We start from the raw sequence: 20968 nt of genomic DNA, 5'->3' as shown, positions 1-20968 counted from the left end.
AGGAGCAGTAGAAAGATAGAAAGCTGGAGGAATGGCCTGGAGAACGATGGATAACGGGTAAAAGAAAGATCTACCAACGGACCTGCAGGTAGAAGAAAATGGAAGTAGGGGTGGAAATGGAGGAGACAAGATGGAATTCGTTCGCTATCTCGCTCGCTCGCTCGTTCGTTTCGCAACGAAAAATGATAACTTTTGTTCAAGTACGTCGCTGGTCAGACGCGAGATACTAACTTCGTTCCACTTCGCCTCGTTCCACTCGTTTTGCTTCTACCGCTCTTGCCAACCAACGCGCTACCGACCCGCTCTCTTTCTGCACCATCGCCAGCCAACCACTCTGCTCGGTATTTCATTTCCACGTCTACTCGTGTGTACTCGACCACTTATGTGTATCCGAATGCTGCCTGCGCAGATACTGTTCATATGTACCGTGGAAATGCATGGTCGGTAACCCCTTCCGCCCCCGCCGGTCCCGCCAGCAGGAGGGTTACTTAGACGGTAAAAAAGTTGGCGGCTGCAGGTGTTTCGTACTCGTGTTAATTTCGCCCTTTTCTAGGTGTTGTTCGTTTTTTGCAACGCGCGATGGCGTTCGCGTTTCTCGTTAGTATATCGTTCTATTTTCAACGACGAGTAGGGTGGCCGGGGAAGAGGCAGACAGGTAGGGAGGCAGGGAAACACAAAAGATAACCGCTTGAACTTGGTCGATTAGCTTGACCGCGTTAAAATTTCGATGGCGTACCGATTTTTTTCAGACCGAAGGGTAAGTTTATAGGTTTGGCGAGATTCCAACGGTACTTGCCGCACGATGTACGCGTGTATAGCCTTATATGCGTGACTGCAGCACCGTCATGCACCTGATGCACCGTTGTGGCTGCTTTGAAACGTGTGCCGAGCTTTGTGGTGGCTTCAAAATGGCGTCCTGTTACAATACACGCCACCCGGTTCGGTTCATAGGCCGCGTTACGCGATTACAAACGAGTTTTCTTCGTAAAAACGTGCAATCACGTAATCGTATGTCTGTCGCGAATTCTACGACAGCTTCTAAAACTACCATCCTCGGTCAAGATCTTCGTTTCACGGAATAAGTAATCGCGTGTTGCGGGGAAGATGTACCGGGTGAGAATAGAATTTATTCGGCTCTTCTAATCCCTTTGCCGGCGTTTGTGCTTTATGGGTCGGTATCGATAGTGGGTTTTTGAAACGAGCACTAACGAGACGGCTTTCGCCTTTCGGTTCCGTCGTTGGAAAAATCCTTAGCGATGGTAGCTAGCGATGCCGCGATATTGTCCCTTTAAAATTCAAAGAGCCATCGCTCCTTTCTCAAGCTTCGATCGACGGTATCTTCGATCTTTCGAAGCAAGCGGTTGATCCTCGCCACTCGACCGCGTAGCCATCGGCCAAGTCTTCTCAAAATGGCGGCCCTTTGAAGCGACCAGGAAGTCGCGACGCCGCAGACAAGGGTAATGACCATCGTACCGAGAGTACTATCGCTTCAAAGAGGAAAAAAGGAAAGCCAACGAAAGAAACGAAGGCATTGGGACGGAGAAGAAACGAAGTTCACAGAGAGAGAGAGAGCGAATCTGTGGATGGGAATGGAAAGGAGGAAACGATGACGAAACTAAATAATTTTTCCAAAAAGTACTGTCGAGAGGAACGGGGAGGGGGTTCTTTGCAGATACAACGGTACAAAAGGTGGAAGCGGAAGCAAGCGCGTGAATAGCGGCGGCAAGAATTTTGGAGGGAAAGAGAAAGCGAAACGGAGACAGAGAAGAGTTAGACTTAGGACAGAAGGGAAGAGAGAGAGAGAGAGAGAGAGAGAGGAGGAGAGAGGGAGAGGATGAGGATAGAGGGCAAAAGGGAGGGAAGATAGAGACGAAGAGAAAGGGGGAGAGCATCCTCGGTTAGCAGCCGGCAGCCAGTCAGCCAGCCCCGGCCAACATCGACCCGGCGAGCTGCTTTCTGCCCATGCGCAACGATCTTACCCAGGACTAGCGATGGGCCCGATCCAATTCTCGACTTACAACTTTGCGTTACTTTTACAAAACGATAACTGCCCAAGTTACCGACGGGTTAAAGCTGGTCTTGCGAATCGGTCGATTGGTATATCACCGGTAAGCACTGGTAATTTACTTGCCAAAATCGCATTCGGGATGTGTAGCACGTTAACGAGTCTACCAACTAATGTATCGTTAACGAGGTAAATTATTCGAAAATTAAGAAATTATCATAGGCAAGAATCTGCAAAACAAAGTTTTATTCACCCTGGTTAAATATTACCACGAGTTTTTTAGCTACGATAACGCTGATACGATGAAATTAAAACAGAACCACTTTTATACGCGCATTGCTGTTTTCCCCGCGGTTTTTAAGCTTTTCGAGTGGAATTTTTATATTTAACAGGAACATTGTTTCCTTCGCTTTCGAGTGATTCTATTATAAGAGGCGGTATTAAAACCAACGTGAAAATATTTTGGTGGCTTCGAGACCGGGAAACGTTATTCCGTGTATTTTGTAAATGTTTCGTTTTTTCTTTTTTTTTTCGCGCCATCGATACGCGTACGCCGATATGTATATAACGATCGTGTCAGCGGTAAAATATTTGAAGACGATATTACCAGTTTCCGATCGACGATTAGCGTCGACCGGCTGGAAAGAGCGAAACTGGAATGCCATGGAGTGTTTTCCGAGAAGTCCTTCAACGTGGTTGGAAAACATTTGTCGCTCCGGCACAATAAATACTGTCAATGCAAACGATTTATACGAGAGCTTTTGCTCATGTTTTCGCCCCGATTTTCCCCACACGTTTTTCCCTCGCAAAGACTGCGTAATCTGTGACAATATTTTTTCAATAAACAAGCGCTACATACGTATATATTTTTCATCTTCGTTCGAGATTGATATTTTTCCCGGTTTCGTAATTCCAACGGAACAAAAGATACGACCGTAATACGTATTACATAACGTTAGAAATATTTTTCACAAAGACGCAATAGTTGACAACGGAGGTAGACTGGTTGAGGATCTGTCGCGTAAACGGAACGCGATTCTCGTATTTACAACCCGTTTGAAACGGTTATTAATTGACGTACTAGCGGGCTAGGATCGTCCACTTGGTGCCACAAACAGTCCTACTTCATCATCCCACCCCGAAAACTATAAGGCGTTTAATTAACTCCCAGTGTTCGTGGAAAGAGACGGAGAATTTAAATGCAAATGCCGTGACACGCCCACAGGACGACCCTTTCTTCTTCCTGTTAAAACACAACCATCGCCGAAAACCGGTGGTTGCAGCGATACCCCAGCTGATAGAATTTAAATGCGCCACCAATCTATAATTTGTCGTTTAAAGGATCGATTTGGAATATCTTAGAATCGACTAAATCCACTGTATTACGCTTTGATTTATTTCAAATAAATTAAACGAAACGTATATTTCAACGCGATTCCAATTGCGTAATCGTCCATCATTGTCTATTATCGTACATCCGATGATCGCACGAGAGGTACAGAGAAAGATTAAATACCTGTAACGCGAACCGTGCATATTCATAATGGCAGAAAGCACGTACGAGATTCAGGGGTGAAGCCATTCCGCTCTATTTTCCTTCGTTTTCTTCTGATTTTTCCTCGCAGGTATCGTGAGTGGGCAACGCGTGCCGCAGTAGTTGCTGTCGTTCACTGGTCAGACCGATACATACGACAGACTGTACGATTTGTTATCCGTCGATTTCTCTTCTCATTGTACGTCTACTCTCTGATCGAATTAAGTTTACGAATTAGGGCATCGCAGCAGGATATACTTCAAATATATTTCAAAGAACGAACAAAGTATCTTCCACCGGATTCCTTTTCTTCATTCTCTTCGCTGCTCTGTCACGGTGGTCGAATAGAGTTTGCCACGGGTCACCAAAAGAATACACTAACGAAAAGCGGTTCGAAGACGAAGAAAGAAAGGCACAGATCGAGATGAAAGACCGATCAACGGCTTGAACGTTTTGGATTCCCCGAGGAAGCCCCGCGGATAAGATCCCGGCAGTCAGAGGCTTCCCCCAATCGCGTGCAAAAGTGGCGAGACCGTTTTGGACGTTGGTCTGCCCGGCAAGGGGAGATGGAAGCTGGAAAAAAATTACTAAATCCTATCTGAATCAGTGGTCCATTGAACGGTGGTTTGATATCGAGCAAGGATATCTCCAGGAGTTCTTTTGAAAAGGAACCCAAGCATCGCGCAGCAATAGCGGTGTATCTATGGATGGAACGAGAACAGAAGGGGAAAAGGAAAAGCGGAACAAGAAGAAGGCTTATTCCAACAATACATCCTTCGACGTAACGCGAGGGTGTACCGACTGACAGACAGCTCCTGTCTACCAGATACCCAAGCAAAACCTACCCCTGTTGTGTGTATCGGTCAGCCCCTTCAAGAAATCGGTATACCCCACCAGCCGTTTCAAATCTTTAGCGAATCACGAATAAATGGAAGAACACCGTATCGAAGAAACCAAAGCCCTTCCGGAGATCGTATTTTTGGGGATTTTTCCTTGTATCGAGACGTCGTCAAATAGACACCGTCTATCGGAAGAAGGTACATTCGCGCGTGTCAGCGATTGTTCCAGTCGCGTGTAGCGGTCGCTGGAAAAGTCGTTGTTTTAAAGACGCTAATTTTCTTAAACTTTATCAGGATGTTGACCTTAGTCCGGGAAACCGAGGGTACCCGATTCCCGATTTACATCTCTTTTTTAACATTTTCTTTTTATCAGAGTTATTAAAGTTTCAAACTTACCTATGCACTTGTCGAATAAGGGACAAATTTCGATCGCGCTACGTAACATAGAAACGGGAGAATATTTTCCACTGTATTTAAAAGTTTCTCCCATGACAAATAGATTTTTTCGAAAGCGACTTTTCAATCTTTTCCAGGCAACCTTTCGCGAAATGGTAGAACAGCCTTTTCTATATTCTTATCGCAAAATCACGATCGTACATTCATCGTGTTCCCCTTAGACGACTGGTCTGGCTTCTACTCACGTCCCTGATCGGTGCACTCAAAACGAGAGAGAGAGAGAGAGAGAGAGAAAGAGAGGAATCGATTTATACTAAAGGACTCGACGATCACTTACCGGGCGGATCGTAACGGGACACCCTGTAGAATGGAGCATAGGCGGCGGACAGCGCGTTTTGCGGTGACAGAGCGTGTCTGATGGAGGGTTGTCACGGTATGGGAGCACCCCTCAGACTTCGATATTAAAGCCCTCCTAATATAAGAGCAAAAGCTTCGCTCTCTACCGTCGATATGCTCGTTTCAAACCTTTTCTCTCTCCCTCGGATATTTCCAACAAGCGATACTGACTTTCGTGCGACCGACCGGACGACTCTGGATCTGTGGGTAAGCGAGTGGGCGTGCAAGAGGGTGAATCGTGAAAAGGATGGACAGATTCGTTAAGCTTCGCGATGTTTCTCTCGAAGCTCGCAAAAAGCGTATCGCGGTAAGGAAATGCGTACAGAAAAATCGCGAGTTTGGCGAAATTGCAATTATTCCGGATTACTATGATCGTTAACGTCGGATAATCGTCGAACATCGAATGCGCGAGTTCTACGAGAAAATGTAAATTTCTCCTATAACTAGATGCTTTTTATGCCGATCCCATAAATTAACGCGATTCCGTGAAAATTCATGAAAGCAAAGTCGAAAGCAGAAAAGTAGTACCGGAAGAAATAGAAAAAGGGAGGGGAACCAGGGATGGGAGAGAAACGACTTAAACGCATGCTTTAGGTGCGTGCACGCACTCAACTATGCTGCTTCGTTCTCGCGTATGTGAATGTGCGAAAACGCGTGCACGCCCCTGATCTCGGTTTCCGTATCCATCTCACACGCACCATTGACCACGAATGCATGTCCGATAGGGCGGCCCACGGACCTCCTCAAAAATCAAGTTATCTCCATTCTCCGCGCGTCGTGGGGTTTCGAATAAAACGTCGCGCGACGGGGGTAGCTCCGTGCCACGACCACGTTCTCTGCGCCGCGACCAAGGAGCCGAGTATGTCGCACAAATTTATTGGAAATGCCGTACACGAGATTACAGAGGATCGTCGTTCTATCATCGGATTCAACGAGACAAGGGAATTTATACGGGGAGAAAGGAGACGAGGAGTAAAGTTTAAGATTTCTTAGAATAGACTCTCGACGCAGCGAATATTCTCGTGAAAAGATACTTTCTATATACATATATATACCTACGTATAAATATGATACATATAGATACACGTATAGGTATGTATCTAGACACGGACACACACGGTAAATAGAAGGCAGAAAGAAAGGAAACGTTGGAGTTGACTTACGGTAAATCGACGACACCAAACGCTCAGCCATTTGATGTCCCGTATCCGTTTCCCGTTAGGCAGCTTCAGAATGATGTCCGTATAGTTGTACAATTTGAGCACCACCGGGTCACTGAGAGCAACAAGAAGAAAAAGGTTTGAAGGATCCAGCCTGTTGTAGTCCTCGTAACTATCCTAACGAACCGCGCTTTTCGCTGACCACTTTTTCACCGACGAGATCGTACATCGACTGGCCGTGCAACGCGTCGACGATTTTGGCAAACAACCGTGTATCGATCGTGCTCGCGAACATTCGAGAAGACGAGCAGAGCCCGTCGAACAGAAACAAATACTTCTAATATCGTCCTCTAATAATCTCCGTTCAATTGGATCCGTTTAAGCGAGACATCGTTATTGTGCGCGGCGATCTCTCGCGACTTAAAAGGCTCGCAGAGTTCCGACGAGGGTGGAGAAGGAGGCCGAGCCGGTCTCAGACGGTGTCAACTTTTTTCACCGAATTTCAACGACGGAGCACAGAGACAAGTAACAGCGAGTGGAAACGTAATAAAGTGCTCGCGTGGACGAAATCCGAACGAGATGGCCGTATAATTCCCGTTTTATTAACTGCACCCCCGCAATCCGTTCGCCCGGCCTTCCGTCTGTTTCATCCCCCGCCCTATCCTCTCCCCTTTCACCGCCTGTCCCCTCGACGCACGCAACAAGCTCTTTGAGTTTCGTATCATCCCTTGGTTACGGTATGCCGTTTGCGTCCACCTCCGTCCCCCTTTTCTTTTTTTCCCCTTCTTCTCGGCGTTCCTATCAGGCGTCAACCCTGACCGCATACGCGACTTTGTTCCACGCTTCTTTGTCGCTTTTCGTCTTTTCTTCGTTCGTGCTCGTTCGCGCGAGAACCAGAGTATTCGGTTTGCCTCTCGAACGTAAAAGAATGGCGACGCGACATTTCAGATTTCAGTAGGAATAGAACGACAACGATGGAAATATCTGTAGGAAAATTACGCGCGAAGAAAGAATTTCACTCTTACCTTCCCTCCTTTATTTCCGGATACGGGACGATGTAACCCTGTGGGGTGGGCGTGGAGCTATTGCCCACCCAGAAGTACGCGTCCGGTCCGGTACCATCGTAACAGAATCCTTTTATGAATATCGTCGTGTCGTCCACGGCGTACACGTCTCCTTTGATTCCATGTGCGTAGTTCTTCAACGAGCCGATTAATTTGCCGTAGTAGTTGGGTCCGTTGTTCGCATGACCTGTAACAATTCGTTTTATCAATTAACGTCGACGGTAGACGCGCGTTCCATTAATTTTTATCTTTCAAACTAACGCGATTAACCGAACTTTCACTCGTCGAACCCGCTCGTTCGAGCTGCTATCGCGCGAGCGAAAAATACAAGTGGAGAAAATCGGTAAACCCACGTCGCGTGATTTCCAATACGATTAACTGTTTGCCGTGTGGTAGTTTAATCAAATGATTGTTATTCGTATAAGGTTCTAACGTAACGTCGAACATATGGAGCGAACTCGAGCCTAAACGAGCGAGACCGCGAAAAGACGCAGCGGCGGCGGCGGTCGGGACTTCGTTCGAGGCGTGCTACGTTCACGGTTGCAAAGGGGGAAGTACGGTTTCACCCTCGTGATATAGGTTGGACGCATCACCGCCCCGATACAAAAGCGTCGACGGACCAGCCGGCCGTGCCGCGATTTGCATGAATTTCATTTCATTTGCTCGACAGGCCCCATAAAGTTGGACGAGCGAATAGATCGGAAGAGCCGCCGCGGCAGTAAAGATCATCGGTGGATCGTTCGTACGAGGGAACGGATTCAAACGCGCGAACCGATCGTCTTCGAGCGCTTTCTCGCCTTCGGATTAGCGGTTGCGTTTAACAGTCTGAAGCGTGAAATCGAGGGAAACGGATTCCGCGAGATTGCTCGCGATGGATAGGATTTATTTCCGGTTTTATTGGCGCTCCTGGAAAGACCGAACTATCCGCGATCGGTTACCAGGGTTAGAGAGGATTTCGATTTGCACGGAGTAATCTTTTCTCATCGCGCGGTTCGCGTATTATTGTATTTTGTAAGCGCGGTAATTAGACTGCGAACGTTTACGATGATTCGCGCAATGGCTGCAAAAGATGCTGACACGGCTTTCATCAGCTTCTATGTTTTACTTTACGAAGATAATCAAAGAAATGCAGATACTTAAACAGCGATACGATTCATCCTTTGAATATTCTTCCTCGCCTGTATCGCATTTTAAGATTTCTCTCGTGGAATTCCAGAATTCTACCTTTCACGATTCTTTCTCGCTGTCTTCTTTGCTTCGGGTGTATCGTATAATATTTTCCATACTGCACGCACTGTACATTTTTGCGTACTTTAATTTCCCGTAAATATGCAAACATCCGTAATAACGTCAATAACGTAAAAATCATGGAATAATATTTCCAACAACAAACATTGTTTCGAAAACATTTCTCCTCGTTTCAAGGTATTTTAAGGTATTTCACGATATTTTTACAAAAACCGAAGCATAGATTTGGGTGCTGTCCGAGTAGAGCTAAAGGGAAGCATCGGTCGTTGATATTTTTTAGGCGAAAAAACCGATACTCTGCAAATCTTATTTCATGCACACCGAATGCACGAATTTCTCTTCGAATCTCGTCGCAATCGGCTTAATAGTTCGATCGGAATTTTGGATTTAGGGCATACGCACACACGCCTTCGCGTGTACCTATATTTTTACCAACCGGATAAATCGCCACTGTTGGCTACAATCTCGCTACAAAAGGTAATAAACAATTTGATATTTTAAATAACCGAATTCGATGCTGAAAAACGACTTTGATCGTTTATCTTTCCGACGAATATTCCACCCGATGAAACTAGACGCAAGAAAATCCGATCGACGTTGGTCATTTTATTAAAAACAGTAGCTCTCTGTTATATTTCGTCAAATCCGTTTCCCCGCTAATATTATAAACCGACACGCCAAACGCTCTATTTATTATCGCTATGTTTCAATCTTCCACGCGTTGTAACAACTCGATATTAATACAATTTCTAATACCCGAAATGCACGTACCGATGAATTAAACATTGCACATCGATTAATAATAATAATGTATCTCGCAAACCGTTTAACGAGCCGATACTTCGATTAGGTTCGATGCAGGTCAACGACTCTCGTCCGCGCGATATCGGCATCGGGCCTCAAACCTTCTTGCCCTGCCAACTCGTTCTCCACCGGCCCAAAAAGACGTAATTCGGCACGATCGTACATATAATTCTTAACCGCCACGAAGCTCCCTCTTCAATTAATTCCCATTGAACGTCCAACTTGGTGGTGCGTGATTTTTGCTGGGAACGAAACACCATCACCGTCGCCCAAGGATAATTAACACGTCGTTGGCGCGCACCGGTGCGGTGTTGGACCGAAACGCAGACTCGAGGCTTTTAGTCCACCCTCGATTCCCATTCACCCCGTTCGCTCGCGGTTGTATTGGTGAACGTCGAGGTTCCGGCTACCGTTCTTTTCGATCCGTCCTCCTCCTCGTCGTCGTCGTCGTTGTCGTCGACGTAGTGTGTCTACACCCCATCGGCATCGCAGGATATTATGGTGATGCGACAATGAACGCGGTGATCGCTATCTGGCCGGTATTGGGGGATGTCGACCCTCGCTGTGCGCTCGCGAAATCGGCTATGGAATGACGTGGACGGAAAGAGGGGCAAAAGTAGAAAAGTACAAGAGAGAAAAGGAAAGAACAGCGAATAGAAAGGACGAGAGAGAGAGAGAGGGAAGGAGGGAATCCGAACGGAGGGGTAGAGATATAGAAGCGTCTTGGGATAGAGAGAAGCGAAAGAGAATATCTACTAGTAAACAGGAGCGCACACTGGTGCACGAGTACGTCCACAGGCAAAGAGAGATTATGTAGGTGCGTGCCTACGCGCCACTACCTAAACTACCCCCGACTGGTGCTTAAACTGCCTCCCCTTTTATTATGGGCCACGACGGTTATTGGATTGTACCGTGCTATTTGTTGGCTGCCACGCTAATGGATCCATAATCACCGGGACGAATTAACGCAATGCGACGACGCGACGCTTCGCCTACGACTCGGTGCTACTTTAAACACGGCTACACCGAGCGTTGCTTCTTCCTACCCGTTGACTCGGTCAGCCGGCTCTCCTTTTAACGTACTTGACTCGTGTACTCGTCGTTAATCGGTGGATTCGCGTTCGATTACCCGCTATCCACTGTCCGCTATCCTGGAACTTTAAGCGATGTATAGACGAACCGTGTATCGTTCGCGTCTTCGTGGATGCTCAAGAAGACGACGGCTGTGAATCGTGAGCGACGCTTTAACGGAATCTGCGACTACGTGTCCTACTGAGAGGTTCGTCTGAAAGCAGGATATGATCTGAGAGTGGTGAAGGGAGTACGGTCAACATTTGAACCGAGTAAACATCGGCCGACCGTGCTTCTTCCCTTCGTTCTTCTCTTCCCCGCATCCTGGCTCCGTCGTGCTATTCGCAACCGTCGATGAGACCCCGAATCGCGCATAGGTTCTTCGAATAGTCTCTCCTCTCTGGCACACGTCAGTCTTATAACTCCGCTTTCACGGGCCACTGTGGGGAATACCTTAGCCCCGGGGCAGCGTAGCACAAAGCATATTGCATGTGCCCCAAATACACAATCGCAGCCGGTTGGCTGGGCTGGGAGCGTCAGGATTCGTTAGCTTCTGGCGCCGATGGTCTTTGCTCTTTCGATCGGATTCAGCGGATCCACCGCTCGCCTCCGGGCACGCGTTTAATGAGGATAGTCGTAAAAAATTCACTCGTTATCTTGCTACGTCGCGCGGTAGTACGGTTCGCGCGACGCACCGCCAACGACCATGAAATCGAAGAATCGTAACGTTTCTTCTTCCTTTCAAACCTTCCTCCTTCCTTTCCACTATTACAAAATCGTGAATCACATTATACCGGTTTCTATTTACGGAACCGATCGGTCGATCGATCGATGATAAAAATAGAAACGAATTCAACTATTCGATAGAAGTTTCTATCGACCTCCCGTTTACGAGAGTAAGCGACAAGTTTGTCCACGCTCTATGTTCCAACTTGCAGCTAATTAATTAGAAGCAAATGTTTTTTTAGTCGCGGCGAGAACTCGATTGTTTTTATGGCTTCGCCAGACTTTGCGCGCCTTCGGCCACGCATTTAACCAGAAAAGTCTCGAGAAATTCTCTTGTTACCTCGCTCTTAAAGAAACCGCGTCGCGTCTTTCCGCAGCTTATGTTCCTCGCTTCGTTTCCACTGGAAATATCTGTTCGCCTCGGTGTATTTACTTTAAATCGTAACGCAATAACGCTGGAGAAATCATCTTTCTGGCTGTGATTTCGCGACGAGTCGCTCAACCAGCTACGATCTATCTATCCGTGTCGATCAGCGATGTAAGCTAATTGGAGAATTAGCGATGCCTCTTTGTTTCTTCGCAAAATCGATCACGTTTCGTGCCCTACGATTGTACGAACAGCGGGAAAATCGTAAGCCGATCTCGTTTCGTTTTTCACATACCACGCGTTTATAAACTTGAGGTAAAACGAAGGTAAAATGAAAACAGGATACGACAGGTGCGTCGTTTTATTCAACATTCCAAGATAACGAGCCAATTTACGCGCTGTAAGATCATCCTGTCTTACCGCCGTCACTCCAATCAACAGACTCGTCCTATCGTTAACTTTTTTTCATCGCGGTAAGCGTTACGCATAAACAGTTCCGTCTCTAACGCAATCACCCACGTAGCAATGAATTTAAATTTAAAGTTCCAATTAGCGTTCGTTCGAAGCGCAACCGCGACGCAACGTTGCGTCAAGTATTCTCGTCTTGATTTTGTAACGATTCTACCATTTCGCGAGACCTATTTGACCCGTTCGAATAACACCGGATAATCAGACCACAAAAAACGAGTACGATCCGATTTTACATGCGGGCCAGCCAGCCAGCCAACCAGTCGTTTCGCTACCGGTTCGCTGGGTAGCTGACTAGATCTACAAACGCGTGAACTTTCACTTTCGCGCGAAAGAACGGCCAATCTCGTTCGACGATAAACGAGACACCGTGAGATCGTGGAGAGAGCCGCAGGAACAGATACGACTACCGCGTCGCGATGGGAACACATCGATTTATGGCTCGACAGTATCGGTTTTCACCTTATGTCATATAGGCGTGCAGCAATTACCACTAGTGAGAATATTTCCTTTCCCAATAAATAACGAGTTACGTTCTAAAAATTATTTGTTTTACGCGTCGTAGCTGTATTCTTCGGTTCGATCACTCGTCGTAAGGAAATGTCTTAAATTCGAGGGAAATATAACGCGAATAGAAAAATCGACATTGATACGAAGATTTGTACAGAAATAAGGAAATTTATATACCAAAGACACGTTTCGGAAGCGATGAAAGAAGCAGCGATGAAATTAATCGAACGACGATCAACTGTTTTCAAACTTATCTATCCGGTGAAATCGAATGTGAATGAAATCGCGAAGAAAAAAAGTTGGTCGGAAGAAAAATTGGTGGAAGGAGCGAGCAAAGAGGAGTCGAAATCGTCGGAAGCGATGATCCTAATGACGAAGTGTACGCGCGCTGCCGGAGTGCTTCCGTCGAATCAAGCCTGTCGTGGAACGATTTTATCGGGCACGCGTTAGAGCAGAAGTGGCGGTGCAAGTTTTCCAGCAAGCTCGATGTTCCATTGTCCTCGAGAGGAGAAAGTGGCGTGGATGAAGAAGGTTATGAGAGCATGGAAGATAGAAAGAGAGAAAGAGAGAAGGTGGTTGGAGAAGCCGGTGACTTAAGACGTTAACGAGACTAACCGGATTCATCGCTAGGCGAAGGGCTGGATCTTGCGCGAGAAGGGTGAAGAAAGGAGAGTGCCGGGTGGCACTGATTTTAATCAAGATATGGCCTGGCAGCAGCCAGCGGCGGATCAAGCGAGCCAGGGCTTATCGATTTTCTAAGTGCTCCCGACCGAGAGAGCGTGTCGTCTGCGACACTAGCTGAGAATTTGAAAATAGCGAAACAAGAGAACCGGAGGCGTCGCCTTTCGCAGACTAAACAACCGGATATTCAACGATTTCGTAGAATATTCGATTACTGTACCGGCATTCGTTCGTCGTCCGATTAGTCAGACAGACGACGTCGATATCTGCCTTATTTCTAAGCGAATCGTTTCATAGCCTAGCAAGTTTCCTCTAGACGTTTTTAGAATTATTCAAACATCCTGTTGTACCTGTATCCTGTTCGTATAAATATTCATACCGTCGCTTGGGATTTTATGAGCCAGCTTACCTCTAAGTTTCCGTGATACGATTAAAAGCGGATCATACGGAGGATCGAGAGTGGAAGAGAAAGGGATTTCTCCCGTTTCGCGATCCGAGACAGGAAAATCGTCGAAACGAACGCGTTCGTTCAAGCAAACGCGCGTGCAACGATTACGCAACATAGCCGATCGTCAAGTTACAACGTAGACGAGCGACATTTTTCTTAACTGGATTTATTCCTAACTGGAGAAACGCAGATAGTCGTATGATCGCAACGATATCGCGCGGAAAAGAATCGCACGTCCGCATTTTAGACTAACGCTTTAGACGATCCGCTCTTCCATAACCGAAACATTCGCCGAATCACCGTCGTTTTTTCCCAATCTGATTTTTTTATACTTTCTTCTTGTCGCTCGTTAAAATCTAGTTCTCAATTTTTCCAACGTCTTTGAAGATAGAGATATTCCCCTAAAAGGGCGTTCGCTCTAATCCGTGGATATTCTTTCGACGCGCACCGGTTAATCCGGATAATTGTCGCAGACAAGGCAATCCCTTAATTGATCGGGCCAGACAGCCTCTGTCCGTCTCCGAGGAAGAATACGAATGATATTTTTTGCCGTTTGCCCGTTAAGAGATTAAAGCCAAGGGGTCGGTCGCTTCGTTTTACAGTCATTATACTCTCGGGAGAGGGGAAGCGCCGGAGATGCGGGCAAGAGAGAAAGAAAGAGCGCGTTAAAGAGACGAATAAACGAAGACTGACTTAGCGAAAGCAACTATGCTCGGGAAAATTCGAAAACCTGAGAAACACGCAAATAAAGAAAGACAAGTGCGGAAAGAGGAGCGGCGAGAAGAAGGTAAAACCGATGCGAAATTAAACCGAAATAAACGGAAACGAAAGAAGGGGGCGAAGAAAGGATTAGGTGAATCGAACGGAGTAAGAAAGAAGAGATAGATATGAAACTCGGCATCGATTCAAAGAAGACGCGGAAGAAGGAAAAGGAGAAGAAGGAGCGAGCGTATGCAGGCTTAGAGATAAAAAGAGAAGAAGAAAGAGCTGAAGAGAAAGGGAGCGAATGGAGAGAGCACGCTGAGCTTGCAAAAAGGGTGCCTGGTGATGCGTACCATAGCTACCTCGACAAATGCATTAAGACCACCCTTTACCCTCCTCTCTTGGCGATATCGAACTGACTGTGCGACTCGCTCCGTAGTCAGGATACACCTCGATTTCTCGCACCTCGTTTACTATAAGAGTCTAACCGGTGCCGTAGTCTACAAGTATTTTCACGCCTTTCGATACACCCGGCGTTCAAGTGGTAAAAACATCGCGAAATACCTTTGACGGGAACAGGTTAACTTTCCAGTGAAAAGAAACGAGATTCCAGGGAAATAGAACTCGTGCCGGGTAGACTGTCTGCAGGGCTCAAGGTGATCGACAAACACGGCCGGTGTAGAAAATAAAGGCACGGCTTACGGATAAAACGAATCCTCCTGGATAAGATGTTTCTTTGCTCGACGTCCACGTGCACGATTCTTTTCGTTTATCTTTACTTTTCCGTTCTATTTGGACACATTCCTTCCGTTTATTTCGCCGACTTGTTTACGCTTCCATTTCGATAAATGGAGTTTGTCGCTGGTTACGATTTACGCCGAGTAATAATGGAATACTATCTTCGATCGAATAACCGCTCGTTAAAACCTGGCTTACGGTAATGGTAACTAGGAAGGGGACTCTATCCGTTAGATATTATCTCGGATGGTCTTTTGAGCGGCTCGAATGGGGGACGAGCGTAAGGGTGGACAGGTAACGTGACAGCCGTCCTATTTAGCGTGCACGTAATACTATACGTTGTTCTGAAAAGTTCCTTCTTGTTGGATAAACGTATTTCGTAAAATAGATGCTTCCTAAAATAGCAGATAATACATTTTACTATTGCTTCGTATCAAAGATGACTTAAATCGAATTCTAACGATCGTGATCCGAGAGATCAGCGTTTCGCGACTCGTGCGTTCGGAACGCCCGACACGGTCTGTTACGAGTGTATGTGACAAATGTACCTGACTGACACCATTATCGTGGAGCAGCGATGGTGACCGTGTCATCGGTCAGAAGACGCTTCACGGTCGACTCCCTCCGTTTCGAAGCTACAGTTCCCACGAATTTCGTGTTACGACGTAGGACCGCTGGAAGCGGGACGTACATACATAGATACATACATGGACGCGTAGCTAGCACCTCATTCCAATCGATATGCGACGACACCCCCATGGGGAGACATTCATATCGCAGTGGAACTCAAACACGGACCAGAGACACGCCACTGTAATATCGTCCCCTTCGGCCGACTTGATCACTGTGCCATCGATATCGGAATATTTGGATGCCAATTTCGATCACGATCTCCACCGCTTTCTATTTGATTGCTCCAAGAGGCAAGTGATTACACTCGCCGAAGACGATCAAAGTGTTTCGTTCGATTTTGATTTTATTTTTATTTGACTGTGAAGCGAAAGAAAGATAAAAGGAAGCGTGTGTTTGGCGATGAGTTTTCCAATACACGCGTGTATCTCACTTTATAGAGTCGTAGGCATAGAAGCACGAGGTGTTATAACGAGAAAGACAGCAGTACGGTCGATAATGACTCCGTGTCAGAGCACGTGTCAGCCGTTCGTCTAATAGCACATTATGCATCCGCAAGACGTGCAAATTACACCCGGCTCCGATACGGTCGACAAGACGAAGCCAATGAAATACGCCGTTGCCGCTTAGTTAACGCGATGCATCTGTGCCTTCGTCAACGCATACGGATAAAGGACAAAAATACAGTAAAAGTATCCGAACGAAATATTTCGTTAGATTGAGAAAATACTTCTCTTCGGTCGACGTTGACCGATATCGATCGATACCATTCCGAGGAATTAGAATCGGCCACCGATAACAAGAACGACCGGTGAAAAATTCGGATAATATCGCGTAAAAAAGGGGGTCTGGTGCGCGTATCGTGTACGATCATAGATCTCTACGGGCAATACGGTTCCATTAGTTAAATTGTTTCCCTGATACGTCCGCGTTCTTTGACTCCGGCCTTTCATTCCGTTTTGCTGGTCGGATAGGCCCAGCTACGATGCAATTCCGGGTTATTCTCTCCCCGGAGGAGTCGATAAGAAAATAGTACGAAAGAAGAAAAGGGGATCCCCAGGGGAGATGGGTGATCATTTGATTGCGGATAGATTAAGGTACAGGGGTTGTACCGTCTGACAATGCAAACCGAACGTTTTATGTCGGACCACCGGTTAATGCGGCAGACTGATCCAACAATGGAATCAAATTTTTTCTTTTTCTAATCGAAAAGTAGAAGTATCGAATCGAAAGTAGAGAATCGAAAGTAGAAAGAGAGCGAGGAATAGCAGAAAAGAAGCTACACGGAAGATGATCAAAGTTCTAGTTTCGACGCGAGTAAAACCACCTCGTTGCGAATAGGACTTCGATGTGTCATCCTTCGATCGTCGATTGATATCTCGCTATTGCGACATCGGACATTTAGTGGGACCGTTAATCGATTACAAATATCGCCGACTGAGAGAAATCCCTTTAGTTAAAGTCTCGAATTGGCCGTTTACATCTATTAACACCGAACCGCTAACTTTGAGGGTGGTCGCCGTTTGCTCGCCGCTTCGAAAGCATCGTGTAACCGGCTCCGTTGGGAGCCACACATCTGGCGAACAAGCAACAAGTATACTATACACGCATTAAATGTACACCCGTTACCGACTCCAATTACTCCGAGTAGCCTGTCGCTGCGTCGCACGTGCACATGTGATCCTCTATCTTCGATTGCGCGCCTCCCTTCGATTACCGTCGAATTTTAATTACGCGGATGCGTCAGTTCGCTCGGTCTTGCTCGGTGCTAACTTTCTACACTTGTCGCTTTATTAACCATAGAACGAACCCTTCTTTTAATACTGGCGACGATAAGAATCTCAATTCTCTCTAAGATTCTACTACGAGACTCACGATGAGAGTATATATCGACTTTAAAATAATGCTTCAGTCGAACTGATATATTTACGATGCAAACTTAGGTGCTATGAATAAACTAGAGATGCAGGTTTACCGCTAATGGTGCATTATGTGGAATTACGTATCCAAGAGCGCCATAATTTTCTATATAATTCAGATCATGGACGAGAGAATGACGCGACGTCGCATTCCAGGACTCTTGTAGCAACGACCGATCGGATATCAGGTATACGATTCATTTATGTCAAGGTATAGTAGCAATTACGAGAACGAGCATCGTAAATACGTATAACACAGACGCAGATTTAGACCGAGACAAGGAAGAAATTCTGATAGAAATCGTCGAAATTTATTTTTGAACAGTCTCGGTGTTGGAACAGAGTATCGCAGTTTCATTTGGTAATTCGCGAGAATTCCTCTATATACGTACGTTTCGTAACGCGCGAAAAATTGGGAACATAAGAAACGTGTTTCTGAAATTTCGTTACGAGTCGCGTATAATGATCTCCGGTAATGGGCGCGTTCCACGACACATCTGTGTCATCTATGGAAGGAACAAGCGCACGATTACGTTGATGCATGCGCGTCAGGCTCGCATGCGAGGAAAATTGCAAAGCGTCCGATGTTCCAGAAAAATATAGGAATCTTGTTCGATGCGATATACTCGGGAAATTATCATCCTGCATAAATTTTTCACGTCGAACATGGCTAAACCGATTCGTTTCTTGCACATGGACGATTATAACGAAACAAAGTTTAACGTGCGGTATGAATGAACAAATCGTAAATACGAACGAATAAAGCAACGCCTAGAACAAATCACTGGTGTTTCGAAGAAATATCGAAAAGAAAACCATAATTAGCATTCTACTACTTTTGTTGGAATTTCGATAGAATTTTATTAGCAAGAAATATGGAAAGTTATCTTAGAATATTGTACTTCGTATACTCTGCGCTTGAATAATTCCACAGGGGTAGATACTGGGGTACTCTATCGGTAAATGCTTGCAGAAGAATCGAAAGTTTCAAAATGTATAGAAATAATCGTAACTACAAGGTTTATTCAGAACGTCCGGCTGACCTATTCCACTTCCATAGTGGCGTGGCGATGGTGGGGTGCTCTTTCGTACGCTTCACGGTGGGGACTCGGCTGTCTGATTGTGAGCGGCGAGCGCTGAAACGACGCCCCTCATACTACCGTCGAGTATCACGGAGGGGACGCCGTGGTTGAGCGCCGCGTCGAAACGACGCTCCCCACCCTGTCTGTGTGCACTCTGGTAGGAGCTACTTAAGTTTCAGGGTGCAGAGCGCTCCGCGGTTCACTCTCGTTCCGGCGATCGAGTGGAAAGCAGAGTGCATTTCTATTCTTTTTACTTTATTATCGGTCTATTATTTCGTAGCTTGTATCGCGTAATCACGCGACACATCGATATTCCGTCTTTTATCATCGATAAGCGTCAATTGTATCCGTAATGGAAGTAAAGCTCCTTCGTTTTCAAATGATAATAAATAAACGAATGATAAATTTCATCCCCTAAATATCAAATCGAATTTAATCTTTTCCAATCATTTTTCCGTAGCATTTTCTAGTCATCGAGTATCGTTTAAAAATATTTCACGAGCATATAATATTTCGTATGGAATAATAACGCGTCGAATCGAATGGAATCGTAGACGAGATACAATCTCGATCGAAGAAAAGGAATAAAGATCGTGCGTCCCTGATATGCATCGAACGCACACGAACGCGCCCGATTTTCCAGCGATATACATATATGCAGTACTCGCCTTTTATGCATATGGGCGACTGGTCCGTAAACGCGCACGCGTACTACGAGTTTACATACTACACACGTGTTACTATAGATGTTACTACGGCGAGTACTCTGTAATCTGACACAGAGTACGGAGATTGAACCCGACTGAGCGGGACTCGTTGAACCGGAAGTAATCCCGCGGGGAAGCAAGAAAAAAAAGGGAAAAAATTGCTCGATTACTTTTGCAACGAACGGCCACGTAACCTCGCAATCGCAACGTCCGATGAATGCCTGTTCTCGTTCGCGATTTCCATCTCCGCGAGTCTTCGCGTTTGCTACGAACCGAACCGCGTTCCTTTAGACATCTCCCGACCTATTCTCCCTAATATGCGAGAGTACATTTGAATTTCGTTTTCCAGCGAATCGAAATAATATATATCGAACGTAGCATGATCGCAGTCGAGAAATAACGCATTGTCGTGACGAAAAAACAAATTTCTAGAGGACGTAATTATACAGAAGCTGGGACATACGATATTTTTTACACGACATCGAGGCTTGCACGCGTGTCTACCGACTCGTCTTATTGCGAACTAAACCCCGTACGAGAAAAACGAAACGGAAGGAAGAAAAATGTGAGTAAAAGCGTGCTGGAAAAGTCGATGGATTACACGTGATACGCATCGCGTTACCACGCTCGTGACAAGTACGTCCGGTAATCTGTAAGCTTGTGGATTGGACACGATCGAGCCTGGCTGCTGACCCGGAAGTAATCCCTGACAAAGAAGGTAAAAAATGTTGCTCCGCTGGTTGTACGGTGGATGTTCGTAACCGTGCCACGAGGCATTACCGCTCCCTATATAGATGCTACACTCGAGGGACCTTATGGGTTATTTCAGATGGACGTACCACGAGGGTATTGTCCGATTCAAGATTCGTCGAGTACCGAACGAGCACTCGAACGGAGCTTTATTGGAAGCTACATGAGCGCGCCCTGTTCTATCTCCGTGTATGCCGACGTACCAGGTGTCCCGGAAATCGAGTATGTTTCTCAGACTTTTCGTGCTACGAGTAACGAGTTACGTTTGCGTAGCTAATTTCGTAAATGGAAGATCGTCGTGCACAGCGTTACGAAGAAATAATGTTCGATACTTGTGCAACGTACCTCGAGGCTTTGTACGTACACGCCGGCAGCTATCGTCGCTTTAGACATTGCGAAAGTATACGACATATTTATGGTACGCCTTATAAGTTCATGACGAAGAAAGGAAACAAGCAGAGCCTTTGAGCGAAGGTAGTTGGTCGTTAACGAGAATTTTCAGGCAGAAATTCGAGAAAAATATTTCATTTCTAGAGCAAGTGGCTGCCTTTTAACGTTCAAACGAAATATTATTACGAAGATGCTTTTCATTATCGTGGAAAGCAATTTGCACGCGAAATATCTACCGTGTAAAATGCGGTTGTAAGACACGCGCGAGCCCACGAAGAGAGCGTCCGCGAATGAATATCCGATCGGATTCTAATCCCAAGGTAAAATTTTGTC

General features: G+C 46.0%; 1 protein-coding gene across 6 annotated transcripts in view; it reads right to left on the bottom strand.

Moving 5' to 3' along the window:
- LOC100643838 (protein Skeletor, isoforms B/C) overlaps positions 1-20968 on the bottom strand; it is a 53527-nt gene that overhangs the window by 13985 nt on the left and 18574 nt on the right. For all 6 annotated transcript variants that reach the window (XM_048410786.1, XM_048410703.1, XM_048410671.1 and 3 more), the window contains exons 3-4: positions 7356-7581; positions 6334-6445 (exon numbers count right to left, since the gene is read on the bottom strand). In XM_048410786.1, the coding sequence (XP_048266743.1) occupies positions 6334-6445; positions 7356-7581 (338 nt within the window). The remainder of the gene's footprint in view (positions 1-6333; positions 6446-7355; positions 7582-20968) is intronic.

This window comes from Bombus terrestris, chromosome 1 (genome assembly GCF_910591885.1).
Source record: "Bombus terrestris chromosome 1, iyBomTerr1.2, whole genome shotgun sequence".
NCBI lineage: Eukaryota > Metazoa > Arthropoda > Insecta > Hymenoptera > Apidae > Bombus > Bombus terrestris.
The sequence above is the reverse complement of the archived record's forward strand: the minus strand, read 5'-3'. Positions and strand labels throughout refer to the sequence as shown.